This window comes from Kryptolebias marmoratus, linkage group LG19 (assembly GCF_001649575.2).
Source record: "Kryptolebias marmoratus isolate JLee-2015 linkage group LG19, ASM164957v2, whole genome shotgun sequence".
NCBI classification, from domain to species: Eukaryota; Metazoa; Chordata; class Actinopteri; order Cyprinodontiformes; family Rivulidae; genus Kryptolebias; species Kryptolebias marmoratus.
Genome location: NC_051448.1, coordinates 16,463,269 through 16,480,807, shown reverse-complemented (window position 1 = coordinate 16,480,807; position 17,539 = coordinate 16,463,269). Strand labels below are relative to the sequence as shown.

The following is a 17,539-nucleotide window of genomic DNA, read 5'->3' as shown; positions in this document are numbered from 1 at the left end:
TTTGCTTTCTCAGTGCCTGTGAACAGAAAGCAGAGCAACCCCTCACTTTTCGACACCCACAGATCCCCAGCACGAAGAAGCCATATAAGGTGGAGGCAACAATTAAACAGCCCTAATTTGAACACAAGTCTAAAACTGGTGTCGCATTTTCATGCAGCTCGACTAATGAGCTCTGAATCTGACTGTGAAGTGAAGCGGGCCTACGTTTCTCTTCTTTCCAGAGTGAAGAAACATGCCATTCACAGCAGTGACACCACCTCATCGTCTGATGAAGAGCGCTTCGAGCGGAGAAAAAGCAAGAGCATGACACGCGCCAGGAACAGGTATTAACTGCTTTTTTCTTTTCTATACCTCCCCCCTCCCCCCTTTCACTGTCAATTCTTTATAATAAACAGTTGGAGGTATGGTAGAGATTGTAGCTTTGGCTATTGTTTTATTTTACCATCATATCCTTAAGAGTGGGTTTAATCTCTGTGGAAAATTCCAGCTATTTAGATTTTTTTCAGTTTTCTGTACATTTAACAATCAAGTCAGAGATGTAATTCAGTCCTGTCTTTACAGCTGAGATATTACTACAAGTATGTTTGCTTCAACAGATGTTTGCCCATGAACCTTACAGCAGAGGACCTGGCTAGTGGCGTGCTGCGTGATAGAGGGAAAGTTGGTGCGAGCTTAGCAGACGTGGACCCCATGAACTTCGACACTTCAGTGAGTGGAAATGCTAATAGGATTAGCAGGGTTGTAGTCTCAAAACGTAGGCAGATTCAGTCATATGTTTTTGTGTCTTGAAATAGGCTTGTGTGGATTAGTTAAGAGTATTCATCTTACCTGCAGCACAGCAGTCAGAGCAATGTCTGTTTTGGAGAATCAGGGAGAAAGCCTCATGTTAAGGTAACATCCGCTCAGATTAGAACAGGGGCGAAAATATCACACTTTATTTTTTATGTAAAAATATACATACATACAGTGGAACTTACCAAACATGTTAACACGTGACTACAAGCTCCCTGATTTGAGAGATTATCAACACAATCTAAAATCATTTTATTGCCCACCTCTACAAGAACCTATTCAGTTACAAATCGTCTTTCCCAAAAAAAACTCAAAATGTTCCTTGCAGATTGAGCAGTTGTTGTTAAACAAATGCAGTGACAATATAAACAACTTTTATTTAAACATGTGAAACTATAAGACATCTGAGTCTTTATCTAAACCAAAAGTTTTGAGTTGTTGTAGATCAGAGTTTCTCACAGAAACTCTCCAATTCTCCAAATTGAGATGACTTTGCTGTCTGCTGCAGGTAAAATACTGACTGCTGAAAAGTCCTCCACACAATCCCAATTCAAAAAGGTCACATTATCTCTTCAGTTTTTCGTATCAGCTCAAATGAACAACAATGAATGTGCGTCTCCTTTTTGTTTAGGTGAAGTTTGACAACGTGGGCGGCCTCAGTGAACACATTCAGTCACTAAAGGAGATGGTGGTGTTCCCTCTGCTCTATCCTGAGATTTTTGAGAAATTCAAGATTCAGCCTCCCAGGTGAGGATAACTCTCTGATGGTATTTTTAAATTTTATCAATCAGGTGCTAAGCAGTGAACATGTATAGTACTTTTTACCAAAGACATAAAGTTTTATTCCCCCACATAGATGCAGAAATTAGTGAAGATTAGATATTTGAGACAAAAAGGTATTTTAAATAGTTGCATCAAAAATAGGAAAAACCACAGGGGATATATATATTTTAAGGCAGGTAATGAATTCACAAAGCAAATTACTGAGTAATTATCCTATGAACCCGTTCCCCTTTGTTTTGCTTCGTCTTTTAGAGGGTGTTTGTTCTACGGCCCACCTGGAACAGGGAAAACCCTGGTTGCCCGGGCGCTCGCCAACGAATGCAGTCAGGGAGACAGGAAGGTTTCTTTCTTCATGAGGAAAGGAGCCGACTGCCTCAGCAAATGGGTGGGAGAATCAGAACGGCAGCTACGCCTGCTCTTTGACCAGGTGAGTCACCTGGGATGGACCACGGGGATGTCAAAAACATTTGGACACTAACTAAGACATGAACCATTTCACTTATCTTATGTGCTGCATAATAATGAGAAAAACAACAATGATGTTTTTGAGCTTGATCCTGTTTTATATATGCTTTTGATCAGGCTTACCTGATGAGGCCATCCATTATTTTCTTTGATGAGATTGATGGTTTAGCTCCTGTTCGCTCCAGCAGGCAGGACCAGATACACAGGTGGGTCCGGTGGCTAAGCTGTAAGGGGTTTTCAGCTGTTGATGTTGTGTTTGGAGTTATTTTAGCTGTGAATAGCCTTAACAGCAGATGGATTATGTCATATGCCTAGATTCCATGCTTTTATATTCGTATCTTTTCTAATTCCAGTCAGTGTCAAATTTAAATCACATTGATCATTAAATCACTAAATTTAACTTATTAATTTTACTAAAACTTAAGAAATTTATTATTACTTGTTGTTAGGCCAAAGTTTAATCAGACCATGAGAGGTTTTTGTTCTTTATGTATCTGTCGTCGTGGAGCTGTAGTAAGCAGTTGATATTTTTGGCCTCCACTGTTGGTAGGCATATTTACAAACTGTGTCTGTGCACTATTTGCAGAAATAAGGCATTGTTTAATCAGTTTGGACTGACTTGTTGTCTTGTCAGTGTTGAGCTAATCCTGTTACTGTTGTTCAAATGTGTACATATGTGTGTGTGTGTTTGGCTAAAAGTATCTCTGCCAAATATCTGCCAGTTTTCCCTTTTAAACTGGCTGATATTCGATACAGTTGAATCGCAAACACCACGTCCTACGTTAATTTCCACCTTCTCCTGCTTGACAGTTCCATTGTGTCCACGCTGTTGGCCTTGATGGACGGCTTGGACAGTCGTGGGGAGATAGTTGTCATCGGTGCTACAAATAGACTTGACTCTATCGACCCAGCACTCAGGAGGCCGGGACGTTTCGATCGGGAGTTTCTCTTCAGCCTGCCTGACAAAAAGGTGAGGCTGAAAGCCACGTCGGGCTCGTCACTCGTCCTATTATGGTCATTTTTGTTGTTCTAATTGCAAATGTATTAAATGGTTTTATTAATGGAAAGAACAGGTTGATTTGAAACCTTGAATTGCACATCCAACATTATTCATTTGTAGGTTTATCCTGAATGTTGGTCAACAGACTAAATAAAATAAAAGGCAGCATGAATAAAGGGGGCTCTTTGTGCACTACTAGATGATTCTGTGGTTTCAAAATCAAATATTTTTAATCTGTTGTCGGTTGGGGGATTAGTCCTCGCTGCTGTGCGTAAAGCATTATCATAAATAAATGTTACATAATAGAAACAGCTCAGTGTCAGTGACTTCTCCCCACGGAGCTTGTCTGAGATCTGCATCATTGGCTCGCACAGTCAGATTATTAAGAATCAGAATCTAATCTGCAGACCATTGGTGGCTGCTTATCAGTGATCTGAACGAGAACTTTGCTTTTGTACGAACCAGCTCTAGTTATCCTGTGTTCCTGTATGCACAGATACATTAAATCTAATACAAACCACCTTCTATTCAGGGGACTTTATTTCATGACTAATATAGTTAATAAAGCATATTTTATTGTGGTATTTGAGTGTTTTATTTTTCTATTCCTTCCTGTGATACTTGGTCTTTTTCTTCCTTTTTAAGGCCAGAAAACAAATTTTGGAGATTCACACCAGGGACTGGAATCCTAAATTGTCTGAGCCATTTCTAGATGAACTTGCAGAAAAATGTGTCGGTAAGAGTCATAAAACAGCGTAATGAATGCAGCGTGTCAAAACACCCAAGTGTTAATGTATAATAATGGTCTTGTAGAAAATGTTATCGAGTTGCCACAGAGGGAGCAGTTAAAAGTTTTAATGAATCCAAAATGAGAAAGAACTAATTACTGTCTGTTTGTTTATGCGCCGTTCTCTCAGGCTACTGCGGTGCTGACATCAAAGCACTTTGCACAGAGGCAGCCTTGATGGCGCTGCGCCGCCGCTATCCCCAGATCTACGGCAGCAGCGTCAAACTGAAGCTGGACGTCACCTCCATCGTCCTGGGGCCCGGCGACTTCAGCAAGGCGATGAGGGCAATCGTCCCAGCCTCCCAGCGGGCTCTGGCTCCCCCGGGTCGAGCCCTGTCCCCCACCCTCAGGCCGCTGCTGGCCACCTCTTTCTCCTTGGTGCTGAAAGCTCTTCTCCGAGTCCTCCCCCATGCTCAGTGTACTGACAGGGACAACGCGCAAGGCAAGAATCCGCAGCCCCCCTCCCCACCACGCTCAAAACAACCAGCTGGATTCTTTGTGTTCCTGCGCTTGTTTGTTGCTTCTCTCAAGCTGAATCTCTCATTTTTCTTCCTCTTGCCACCCATCTTATTCATTACTCTGTTTTCCTGTTGGCATTTTTTTATTGTATTTGATTAACTCTGTTTTTCCAACTTTATTACCACGGAGCTTTGTGTTGCCCTCCCACACTGATCATACAGCCTGTGTTCACCCCACTTCCATCTAGATGTTGCAGCACAGAGACCAGATAACTCGTCATTGTGTGAGCACTTCAGTAACTCACTCCATTCAACAGAGGAGCTTTTACAGCCGATTAGGCTTAATGGAGCACTTCACCAGTGGGAGATTACTTGTAGAAGCTGCACTTGTTGCACCAAAATATGACATTAATTCCTTTGCCATTGTATCCCTTTATCATTGCTTTATGTCTGATAAATAACCTGATCTTTTTGGTGAAAGACCTTTTATTATCAGAGTTAGTTTTATTTCTACAAAGCTTAATTTTTTAAAATGCCTTTCTCTAAGCAGTCGTCTTCTCTTCGACAGGCGGTGACAATCATCTCTTTGAAGAGGACTTGTACAGCGACGATGACAATGAGGATGGCTCTGCCTCCATTTATGAAGTTCAGCCTTCTGCATCCCCAAAGAGTCAGCATTTCTCTTCTGCAATGCACAGACCCTTCCTCCACTTCTCCTTGTAAGTGCTGTAAAACTCTTCTGTATACGAACAGTTTTGTAAAAAGCAGTTATCTTCCTTGTAGAAGGCAACCTCTCCCGGAGGTAAATGTAAGGCATTTTCTTTCCAGAAACTCACAATGTGAGAATGTATAAAAGGAGGAACGAGAGATAAATAAGGGAGATGTTTTTTTTAAAGGTACACAAAAAAACTTTCCCACAAAAAGCTGTAATTTCACAAAGAAGCAGTTAGTACTTTATCTTCCAGGAATGTTTGTCGAAGAACCTTCAATAATAATTGTGCATGTTTCAAGTGCAATTAATGATTGGGGAAATTTGGTCTGTTAATGTAGTTTAAAAAAAAAAAAGAAATCTCTCCTACAATGCTCCATATTTTCTAGTTGACAAGTTGAAGCACAGTAAAACCAGAGATGAAAGCTGCAGGGATGAAAAATTGATTTTTCATTTTCAACTGGCATTGTGGCATCTTAAGGTTGATTATTGTCAGCCTCTTTCCTGTTTATTATGGGGGAAAAGAAAGCCTAAATTACTGAATTTTAACTGTTCTTTACAAACAGTGATTCCGTAGAGTTTTATGTTGGAGTGACTGAAACAAAAGGTCAGAAATGCAGCAGTTTAAGACTAACATCTGTCTTTAAATGTACACCGAAATAAGAGTTGCAGTGAAAAGCTTTCAGGGTTTTAATAAAACCATCACTGATGACAAAATCAGTTGTTTGGTGCTAAAATGATGAACTAGCTATAAAAAGAATTCCAATTTGCTTCCAGCTCTGCCCTCCGGCATCCCACAGCATACCGGCCTCGTCTGCTGCTGGCAGGGGCCCCCGGTTCCGGACAGAGCTCCCACTTGGCTCCCGCCTTGCTCCACCACCTGGACAAGCTACCAGTTCACCGCCTGGACTTGCCCACTCTGTACTCCGTCAGCGCTAAGACGCCGGAGGAGTCCTGTGCTCAGGTAGGAGACAACTCAGGGGGTGGAAAATGCAGATATGTCTAGATTTTAGTGGAGGAGATTTAGGGATTTCTACATTTGAGAATTCACTCAAACGTAACTATCACTAAGACCTTGACCGTCGTGTTTGTATGTAGGTTTTCCGCGAGGCCCGTCGCAGCGTGCCCAGCGTGGTGTACATGCCACATATCTCTGAGTGGTGGGACACAGTGAGTGACACCGTGAAGAGCACCTTCCTCACCCTGCTGCACGATGTGCCCTCTTTCAGCCCCGTCCTCATCCTTGCAACTGCAGAGACTCAGTACTCGAAGCTGTCAGATGAGGTAGGCATTCATGTTTATGCACAAAAGCACTCCTGAGCGGACACAGTCGTGTTTTTTTTATTTTTAGAAAAACATGAATTTAATTTTTTTTTATGTTTTTTTGACTTTGAACTCTTTAGCACACTCTATGCCAGGGACAGGCAACACTGGTCCTCGAGGGCCACCATCCTGCATGTTTTCCTTGTTTCTCTGCTCCAACACACCTGATTTGAATCAATGGGTGATTAACAGGCTTCTGCAGAACATGAAGAGGTCATTTAACCTCTGAATCTGGTGTGTTGGAGCAGGGAAACAAGGAAGACATGCAGGATGGTGGCCCTTGAGGACCAGGGTTGCCTACCCCTCCTCTATGCAGTGCACAACAGTTCAATTCCGTCTCTCTTTACCTCCTTCTGCCTACACACACTCTTAAGGCACACACCCAATCAATATATATGCACATTAGTGGTTAGTGGATTACACAACAAGATTAATTGACTTTTTAGTCTCTTTGTTCTTTTGTTTTTGTTTTTTTATGTACTTTTTATTCCAGACTATTACCTTGAAAGATGTGGTTTTCCTCTGAACTTGCTTTACCTATCAAACCTATTTATTTTTAATCACCTCATAGTGCCCCACTCTGCTGCAGACAGAGAAGGACGAACTCTTTATTTTGACTGTAGCTTTAGTGAATTTTAGAATGAGCAAGCCTCAGCAGGGCAGTTGACTTGGATGTGAATTAACGTCTGAGAGGAAAACAATCTCATACTGTTGTTTCTAATGTAAAGTGAATCCTAATACAGCTGGGAAGTGAGTTGCAAAGTATTCATCAGCCACCTGTGTTTAGAGTTCTTCGGCTCAATCACCTTTTTGTTGCCATTCATTCCGTTGCCCATTTTCCCCACCGTGTATGCTGACCCCTTCCATTTATTAGTTTTCTTGTTTTTGGCTTTGTTTTTATTTTCTTTAAAAGCTTAAACGGAGTCGGGCCTCCCGTTGTGTGTTGTACTGCAAGTAAGAGATTGAGGAAGCAAAAGGAAAAGATTGGAGGAGAAAAGACATGGGAAATAAAGGGCAGCAAGGTCGTCTCAAGTCAAACAACAGAAGGGGTTTAATTAATCTGAGGGCTTGCTGCTTAATGTCTCGACCCTAGGGCCACACAATGAGTATCGAGGCTGAAGGCCTCCTATCTGTTTCGGTCTCTGTGCATGCATCTGCCTGGCATTTTGGCAAGGCCTTTAACCATGGCTATAGTCCAAGACAGGTTGGGCTCCTGGGATGATTCTTTCTGTTTTTGGATCATTAGGACTGAGGCAACTAAGCTATTGCAGCCACTGAGGCCCGACTTCTTTATTAACCTCACAGTCATTCCAGTTTCAGCTTTTCTTGTATTTTCTCATGGTCATTTTGCTATTCCTTTTCGTCTTTATACCACCCCTTGTTACACTGTTGTTTTTTTACATTCAAAAAGGATAGATAAGTTATGAAAATTCCCACTTTCAGTTCTTGATAAAATATATTTGTGGGTCTAATTGCAGCTCATTATTCCCTAACCTCACCAAAAAAAAAAAAAACCCCAAACAAACAAAAATAAACCCATCATTTTTACCTTGTTTTGGGCTGTATAAATTTGAAATGTTAAGATTAGGGAATATGAGCAGTCCTAGTTGGAAAATCTGTCATTTTAAGCATGGGTATGCCACAATCTGTGGTGCTTTTTTAAGTGAGTTTGTCATGTGATCGCCTTGTTGCCCAGTGACAGCTGCTGCCTCGGCTCCAAACCCCAATGGGGAACAGGCAGCATCCTTCCACAACCAAACAGACTCTACAGGCTTTGGTCCAACTCCGTGACTGCTCTCCCTCCCTCAGCAGCTGCTCGTTCTGCTTAGACGTTCCATGGCGGAGCGAAGGAAATGAAATGAATTGATCAAGTGATTATGGGAGTGACACACCTGTGGTTGAAGAGTGTGATGGTGTTCTGTTAGTTATGATTTTAACATTATGCTCTTTTATGGATCGGACCCTTTTTAAAAGGCCTTCAAGTGTGAATCAGCTATTCAAAATACAACCTTTTAAATTTAGTCCTCATGCAGGAAGTTCAGCTATGGACAGAAGACTGTGCGAGCCTAAATGAAAAACTTTGACCTATATTTAGTTGGTTTTGGGTGACTGGGCCACTTAAGAGGCTTGGGAAGATGATACTGCAATATCTCTGCACAGCACCATCCTCCAGCTCTCTATTGTGGATTCCAATCCATTTCCAGATGGAACATGTAATCCCTCCTGTGTGTTCTGGGGTCTCTTTGCAGTCGTTTCTGCCAAACGATGCCTCAATGGGATGAAACTTGTAGGTCCAAAAACCCTTTTCTGAGTCCTTTCAGGTTGAAGTAGTGGTTCACCTGTAAGCCCTTTCGGGTTGCAGGCCTTAAATTTAAAAGCCGGACTGGGAGTACTGGACATAATTTCGAACTTCTCTCGCAAATATTCAGCATTTTCAAAATGGCAGTACGAAACACAATAATAAATGCACACAGTTTCAGAGAATAACATCTCTGTATGTACTTCGGAGAAGCCTTTATGGTGGAAAACACGTCATTTAAGGTAAAAGTAGGAGAATGTAAGAGCAGTGCATTTACCCGTGCGTTCATGATCTTTTTTTCTTCTCAGAAAAGTGAGATGGGTATGCAATAAAGGTTCAGTGTTTGATATTTCCAGCTTTTCTTTGAAGTGGATTGTTGCTGGTAGAAATTTATCACTCTTGGACGATGAACTCCCAGTTCGGTTTACAGCAAAAACTGAAGTTTTCTTTGGCTTTCTTTCCTCTATCCTCAGTATCCTTGCTGCTGTTTTAATCTGCCATCTATCAGCGCATCTCTTGTGTCTTTGCAGCGCCAACACCCCTACGGCTTTTTATGACGGTGAAAATATTTACCCGCTGTGTGCTGCATACATTTGAGCCGTCTTGCTCCAGTGTATGCGGCGTTCCTGCTATTTTACCTCGCCTATATTTCATTCTGAAGGGAGAGGGCGCATAATCCAGAGGGCAAGAACAAAACAGCGAACAGTGGGAAGCCAAAGCAGGGAGAACAAACATGCCATGAATAAGGCTGAGGATCGATGAGAATGACAGATGGGGGAGAAAGTTGGTGCTTAGTCAGCAGCACAGCTTCCAGGTGGGGAGTTGCCTTTAGCTCCGTCATACAATTCAGCTGGGATGTGTAAAACGGCTCCCAGTAGAAATGGATCCCAGAAATGAAGACTACTTGTTTAGACCTTGTACTGCCCAATTGTTACACTGCATCGTTTCATGTAAGGTGATTATAAGTGTAAATAAACCGATTAGAAATGGTTTAACCCTCCTGAAGCCCTCAAAAGAAAGAGAGCGAGACAAAGAGAGGTAGAGAAGCTCACTTCGGGTCAATTTGACCCAAAGGCCACTGAAGGGTAAAGCATTTCTTCCAACCACTCGGGTACAAAGCATGTCTGATGGGTTTAAGCTGAACTAGAGACCTTTTAAAGACATTTGCACACAGATTTAGTGAAAGATTTAAAATTTGTTTTGATGGTTTGTCTTCTAATGTCCACCCTCCTTGCCTTAAATTTGCTCTAATATTCCCTTAACTACACAATGAAAAATCAATGCATTTTTATTTTCAGTATAAACATTGAGATTTAGCTTTATATAAATGGAAACTTTGACAATATTTTTATTATATGCTTTTTTTCTTAAGGTATTTGGATTTGAAGTATTTTCATAAACAAAATGAACATACTAGTACATTTTCAATGATATTGGAGGTTTTTTGTTGTTACCAAGATAATGTTTCACACATTGAAGTATTTAGTCCTATTGTATTTATTGGTTATATAGCTTTCCCTCATCGCTGATCTTATTTGTGGTGTTCATGGACAGGATCTCAAAGTGTAGTCGTGGAGAGGAGAGAGTTTATTTCGGGACCCTGTAGTCCAGGGGTAGGCAACCCTGGTCCTCGAGTGCCACTATCCTGAATGTTTCACTTGTTTCCCTGCTCCAACACACCTGATTCAGTGGTTAAATCACCTCTTCATGTTCCGCAGAAGCCAGGTAATCACATTGATTCAAATCAGGTGTGTTAGCTACCCCTGCTCTAGTCCCATGTCAGATTTTTGCAGACGACATGATTCTGTTGGTGTCTTCAGGCCCTGATCTTCAGCAGGCACTGAATGGTTCGTATCTGAGTGTAAAGCAACTGAATTGAGAGTCTGCACCCTTTTCTGGTTGAGAACCGTGGCCTTAGTCTTTGCTTTAGGTGGAGGAGTTCAGGTGTCATAAATGATGGTAGGATGGAGCGGGAGAAAGACTGACACTGCGGTGCTTTATCTGCAGTAATCATAAGGCATTGCTCCAGTCTGTTGTGTTGAAGAAGCTGAGCTGAAAGGTGAAGTTTTTGATTATTTGCTCCATCTGTGTTCCAACCTTCAGCTATAGTTGTGCGGTTTGAATCAGGACCGAAAAAAAACAAAACAAAATATGGATACAAAAGGTTGAAATGAGCTTCCTCTGTAGGGTGGCCGAGCTCAGCTTTAAAGATGGGGAGAGACGTTCCATCATCAGGCTGGAGCTCAGAGTTGAGCCGCTTCTTCTCTGCATCAAAAGCGGTTAGCTGAGCTGTTTCGAGCATCTGATAAGAATAACTCACGATGGAGGTTTTTCGAGCACGCCTGCTGGGAGGAGACTCGCCGATGGGATTATGTATCCTGTCTGGCCCGGGAACGCCTCGGGATCCCTTAGGAGGAGCTGGAGAGTGTCTCTGGGGAGGGAAATGTCTGGGCTTCCCTCCTGGACCTGTTGCTCCACAACCCACTTTAGTTCTTTAGTCGTCTTTACAAAGAACTTAAAGCATTCAGGATATAATTTTCAGATTTGAGTGGAACTTCCCACATACCTAAAAACAATAACGCAGTTAACCAGATAGTTCTTACTTGGAGAAGAAAATTGTTTTTGTTTCAATTTGTGTGAACTCCTTCAGTATCTGTGGAAGTGCATGTATGAATCCAGTGAATTCTGCTGCAGGTGGTTGATGAGGCACGCTGGCAGATCAATGAGATGCATTAGTGTGAGAATGGTTATTTAATGTGGATAAATGGCTGATTAGTGGTTGTCTGATTTATAAGGTTAATCTATTCAAAGCTAATGTTGTTTATTGATAAAGCAGGGTGACTGAATGTCATCTTATAATGCAGCCATCTTGTGGATAGTTTAATAAAGTAACAAGGCACAAAACTTGTGAACTTTAGTGAGCATTTATCTATTGTTTGTTTTTATCTTTTGTACCTTAACATCTATTCTGCAGTTTGTGGTGTATTTGTTTGGAATAAGGAAACGGATAAACTAAATTAATGCCCACAGGTAGTCAAAACTCTCCACACCACATGGGTCTACTCTAATTTGCTTTTACTGTGTAATTTATTTCTAAACCCCACAAAGATCAAACTGTTTGGCGTGAAGTCTCGTTTTGTTTTACAGCCAGACAGAAATGACCGACTTTAAAAAAAAAAAAAATGTAATCAATACACCCACACATCTTTGTCATCCTTTCTGTGTCAACTCCCCTGCAGCCTTTTGTCACAAGTAAAAGGCCTTCCTGCAGTGCGCGGCGCACATTTCAGATGTCTCACGCATAATTTAAATTATTTGGCACTGATTCAACAATGCCGTCTTTATGCTTGTAACATAATGCATGTTAGCGTTTTGATTAGGATAACAACAGTGTTAACAGGTTGGAGTCCAGATGTAAACAAAGGTTTCTCATCTGTAATTTAAGTATTAAATCTCTACCCACAGTGCAAATGTTTTAGCTGTCAGACGTAAAGGAAGCATGTTGCTTCAAATGTGTTTAAACTGATTTGTTGATGTTACAAACATCATTTGTGTTTTATGCTGAATATTCTTTGGAAAAAATAAGGATGTTTAGCGTTAAGAGTAAACACAATTATTTTTTTTTGTTTGTTACAACTTTGAGAAGATGCATTGTTTTGGTGATTTGCTATGTAGTAATATCTGTTGGAGTCAGACTGATTTAAAGACCAATTTTCCATTTTACCTTGGTTATTAGTTATACAGACATGTACAAATACACTTGCTTATGAAGTCCAACACTTGGTTTCTGCTGTGCTCAGTTTTGCTTTAGTCTAATAATTAGCTGGCGACAGAAACCCTTACACTGCATACGTAACAGTTCACTTTCAAGAGTTTGCCTTTTTGAGCACAAATGTATATGACAAGCACTAATAAATTGTTTCTTTTTCTGTTTTTAATCCAGGTGAGAAGTATATTTCAGAGGACCTATGGGGAGGTGGTAACGTTGTGCCCTCCGGGAGAAGAGGAGAGGAGGAACTTCTTTTCCGATCTTCTGCTGGTTCAAGCAGCCAGACCACCGCCTCGCCCCAGGAACACGGGTGCTTGATCTATTTCTTAACTCGTGCACATGCTGAGTGAACCAGTTATGATTAATTTTTGCTGTCAGTCCTAGAGGGCAGTATTGGCTGTGTGTGCTTTTTCAATCCCAGCTTTCTTACATTTGGACGGTGCATCGAGGTAGAAGAGCAGATGTTGTCTGATTCGTCTGTGTGGAAATCCCTCTGGCTTTGCGTCTATTTGCGAATTTGTGTGAAATATTTGATGCGTTCAGAACCTCTTTTTGTCGCCTTTTTAGATTGAGCAAAAGAAACGGGGGCATTGCGAGGTAATTTGGGGGATTTCATGTGAAACTTTGGAATCCAGCCCTTCTCAATCTCTTGCCTCGAAATGAGGCGTTTGCCACACTACAGTTGACACCCCATCTTCCTTTTTCTGTGACCTTCTGTTTTTGCTCCATTGCTTCCACCGCTCTCTGTTCCAGCTCAGTACAAACAAACTGTCCACCTGGGCTTTCAACTGGAAATGGTGCCCAGCCTTCATCTGCCTTATTCCTCACTGATGTAAGACAGGGGTCCGCCGACTTAGTTGCTCTGTGCTCTGCAGGGGCTCCTAGCTTACTAAGACAGCTGTCTGACCTCCAGCCGGGAGGCCAGCAGAAAAGGCATGGAGGAGAATTGCTATGAGAGGGCCCAGCTGCGATTAGCCATAATTAGAATCAGGATTGCTGCTAGTGAGTGAGGCACCCTTAGGTGCTGTAGGCTCTTCTTAACGGTGACGGCAGATGCTTTGGGCAAGCAGCGGTGTCTTGGGAAAAGAGTAAGGGTTATCTGCTTGCCACTCTATCACCCTGCCACTGGCCAGGGGCGATTCCTCGGTGAATTTCAAAACCTGTGTTTCTGAAGTGCAGCTGATTTTCTTTTTTCTTTCCCCAAGCTAAAATCCTCTGTAAGTGCTTTTTTTTTCTTTTGTCTCTGAGGTCAGTTCTAAAAGTCTTACCAATAGTTTCAAAAAGTGATATTTGGGGGGCAAAAAAAGGTTTGGGTTTAGTTTCAACTTGCAACCAATTAAGTGGCTGTGCTGTTATATTCTGTGCATAGCTTGTTATAGTAAATTCACTTGCATCTGAGTTTACATATTTTTGTGTTGTTTGAACAGAAAAGAAAGTTTTCTTCTTCTAAATATATCTCTTGATGTTTTCATGAAGGAGTTAAGCTAGCAGGGCTCATTCGAGAGTAACTTGTTTTTTCATCTAAAACAATCCAAAACCTTCAATAGCTTTATCGCATGCTACATTAAAAATTTTTGCACCTTGTTTCTTTTGCGAAGGTGTTTTAGGTTGTCACTATTTTCTCGACCGAATAACGTTCGTGTTGCTACGTGTAATTTTTATGCACCAAGGCTGTCAATTTCATCCAGATGCAAATCAGCCGTAATTCAAAGCTCCTCCTGTCTAATCCTAAAACAACTATAGACACTAAAACCAGTTGATTAATAAAGCGAAGATAATGTTCTTCTTCATGCACTGAAAGGACCATCGTTTAGAGAGACCGACAGCTCCTGGGGGACTGGACTCAGACAATTGTTTAGTTGAGAAAATAGTGACTGTGTGAAAATGGCAAAAATAAAAATAAATCTTAGGCAAAAGCGACAGGATGTCAAATACTTAATATAGCTTTTGTTTGAACTGCTAGGAATGTTTTGAGTTAAAAATTTTTAAGATAGGGGAACAACTCACTCTTAAATGGGCCTTGCTGTTGGCTTAACTCCTTCATCAGAGTTTCTCCCTGATTCCACAAACTGAGATCGCTCTGACTGTTGTCCGCTGCAGGTAGGCCGCAAACTGCTCCGACACAACTCCACTTACACTCGAGCTTTAAAAATTTTTGCCAGGAGCTGCAGCAGAGGTGTTAGCCTGGTAGAGCGTTGAACTTTAGCTCGCGTCCTCTCGTTTCCCAACAGAGAGGTGCGAAGAAGTGCTGCCGGTCGCCGAGCCTCCGGCCTCCCGGGTCCTGTCGGCGAAGGAGCAGTGCCGCCTGGCCGAACAGGAGGAAAACACTTTGCGGGAGCTCAGACTCTTTCTCAGGGACGTGACCAAACGCCTGGCCACTGACAAACGTTTCAACATCTTCAGCAAGCCGGTTGACATTGAGGAGGTAAAGCGGGGGAAGATTCTCGAGGGGATCTTTTTAATAACGGTTCGACTAAAACGGTTTCAGCTGTTTTATTGAAATGAGCTTTGTATGTTTTGTCAGGTGTCAGACTACCTGGAGGTGATTAGGCAGCCCATGGACCTATCCACTGTCATGACAAAGATTGACACCCACCAGTACTTGACAGCCAAGGATTTCCTGGTGGATATTGACCTCATTTGCAGTAATGCTTTAGAATACAATCCTGACAAGGATCCTGGAGGTGAGGACCACAATACTTGACATGCTCTTAAAATACACATCCAAAACACTACGAGCTACTCTTCTTGGTTTACATGCAGCAAGCACACGAAAAGCCTAAAACACACAATTCTATACTTTAAATCTGCTTTCTCCAGCATTCATTTGTCTTGTTAACGTTTTATTTGTCCTCTACTTTCTTTATTCTGTTTTTTTTAATGTTTTGAAAATTGGCTGTAATTTTTTTTATTTGAAAAATACTTTTCAGTATCTGGAAAGTAAAGCGGCTGTGAGGTTTTGTTGTTTTATAATGTAAGGTTATGAATTTCAGAATTAAACAAAGGGCTCAAGGTTTGACAGCTGGAAGATTTGTTTGAACAGTCTCTCAGGGTTTGGACAGTTTTAAATCTCTGTCTGTCTCTGTCTCTCAGAGTAACAACCAGAATTCTTATATTTTCCTGGTTCTCTCTATGGCAAAAGTCGGACACATGAATACGTTCTTGAATCGACATCTTCACCTATCTTCATAGATGAGCGTGTTTCCATAACATTAGTAGACATTTTGACTCGGAGCAGGTTTCTCTGGAACAATGTGGCCTTGGTTAAACGAAACAAAACAAAAAAAACACTCCATAATCACGACACCTCAGATTAATTTACAGTTTTTGCCTTATACACATTTCTCTCTGTCATCCTGAAATGATTAATTAAAGAAAACTGCAAATGATAAAATTCACAGGAGCACAAAGGAAGACGTTGTAACGTATGCAAATTAATTTCCACAAACATTCTTAGCGTCTGCTCCTTTGCATGGAGGCAATTAAAAGACTGCCTATAGCTGTCTTTTGTTGATTCCTTCTCCGTGAAAAAAAATTCCTCCTGTCTGTCTTTTCTTATCTCATCTCTGGGCGACCACCTTTTATCAGTATCTTTGGCAAAAAGGAGCATCCTTAGTTTATTTAAAACCACACCTCTCTGACTTACATTGATCTTGGTGTTGAGTTTAAAGATAAGATGCAAATATTTTTTTTAATGAAAGTTGAAAATGGATGAAAGCAAACACAAATGAACAGAAAAAAAATGAAACTAACGTTGTGTCCTAAAAAATGTAATTGTTGCAGATCTGTCAGAACTAGGCTGTCCAAATAAAGAGCATCGTAGCTTTTGTTTGAACTTATTTTAAAAAATGTTATTATACATTATGTATGAACAGGACAGAATTATTAAGCAGCACCACTTGTTTTCATTCTTCACTAAAGTTTAAAACATTCTTCTTGTTTTTTTAAAAGCCATTATAAGGCTGTAATCACAACACTGAAACGATGGTATTTATGCCTTCTCATGACAAAGGGCTTCCAGGCACTATTTTATCTTTTTTATCCTCTTTCAAAATTCAAATGATTCACAGAGTGTAAAACCCCCGCTGATATCATTTCCACAGTGTAATTCAAGCTTTGTAGCCGAGGACGGCTGCGTGACAATTTAATTGCATATCTTGTGATCTGAAGCGTTTCCTCCTTCCTCATCTTTGTCCACATCCCAGCAACTTTTTCTAAGCGCAAAACAAATAATGAGTGCTGAAACTGAAAATTGCACAAGCAGCCTTAGTTACAGCAGTTATGTGAAAACATTGAAATTATAATGCTAACACTAGACAGACATAAAATAAAGGGAAAAAGTAAAAACTAGAATTCAGTTCTCAGCTTGATGTAAAGCAGAATATAACTGCAGGTTGTCTTCTATACTTCTCAGGTGTAATAAGTTAAATTATTTCATTATAGGGTAGCAAAAATTGCAATTTTTAGTTTGAAACTTTCCATGGGAATTATTGGGATTAAAACTTGGAATTTAAAATATTGAAGCCTGACCATTAACGGGTTTTAAGTTTAATCGTGGGGAAATATATTCTAGCATAATCTTGACTAAATTAACCAGATTTTATTGCTGTACCATGCAGTGAGAGGTGCCACACTCTAAAAAGTGACCTGGACATGTAGGGATGGATGTAAAAAGTAACGTGTAAAAGGTTCTGTTCAGATTTGTAAATAGTTTTGTGGAAAAATGTAATTTGCTAAAATAATAAGTTATAAAAAAAGGAAATATGCAATTTGCTAAAATAATAAGTTATAAAAAACCCCCACCAGAAAGTCAAAAATAATGATTAAATGGCATGTAGGTGGTTTTGTTCAGAGTTGTGTGAATGAAATTTGACATTTTCTGTACATGAATTTAGACATTTCAGTGATTTCTCTGTTCATGATATGCAATTTACAGTTGTTTTTGTGAATATAATAGAAAACAAAACTCCAAAACGTCATCATAGGCAGATTAGATTTTAAATTTTTTACTTTCATAAACTTTGAGTCAAACTCATTATTTGCTTATGACGATACAAAATGTTTGTTTTTGTTTGGATATGATATAGTTTGTTTAATTAACCCCCAGTTTTCTAGTTAATTACCATAAACTCCCATAGAAGGTTTCCGTTTTAG

General features: G+C 40.6%; 1 protein-coding gene across 1 annotated transcript in view; it reads left to right on the top strand.

Moving 5' to 3' along the window:
• atad2b (ATPase family AAA domain containing 2B) overlaps nucleotides 1-17,539 on the top strand; it is an 87,624-nt gene that overhangs the window by 5,828 nt on the left and 64,257 nt on the right. The window contains exons 8-22 of the mRNA XM_037981660.1: nucleotides 14-89; nucleotides 222-323; nucleotides 597-708; nucleotides 1,424-1,539; nucleotides 1,828-2,002; nucleotides 2,158-2,246; nucleotides 2,851-3,010; nucleotides 3,686-3,776; nucleotides 3,958-4,269; nucleotides 4,854-5,004; nucleotides 5,772-5,958; nucleotides 6,093-6,278; nucleotides 12,560-12,695; nucleotides 14,617-14,810; nucleotides 14,910-15,069. Coding sequence (XP_037837588.1) covers nucleotides 14-89; nucleotides 222-323; nucleotides 597-708; nucleotides 1,424-1,539; nucleotides 1,828-2,002; nucleotides 2,158-2,246; nucleotides 2,851-3,010; nucleotides 3,686-3,776; nucleotides 3,958-4,269; nucleotides 4,854-5,004; nucleotides 5,772-5,958; nucleotides 6,093-6,278; nucleotides 12,560-12,695; nucleotides 14,617-14,810; nucleotides 14,910-15,069 — 2,247 coding nt within the window. The remainder of the gene's footprint in view (nucleotides 1-13; nucleotides 90-221; nucleotides 324-596; nucleotides 709-1,423; nucleotides 1,540-1,827; nucleotides 2,003-2,157; nucleotides 2,247-2,850; nucleotides 3,011-3,685; nucleotides 3,777-3,957; nucleotides 4,270-4,853; nucleotides 5,005-5,771; nucleotides 5,959-6,092; nucleotides 6,279-12,559; nucleotides 12,696-14,616; nucleotides 14,811-14,909; nucleotides 15,070-17,539) is intronic.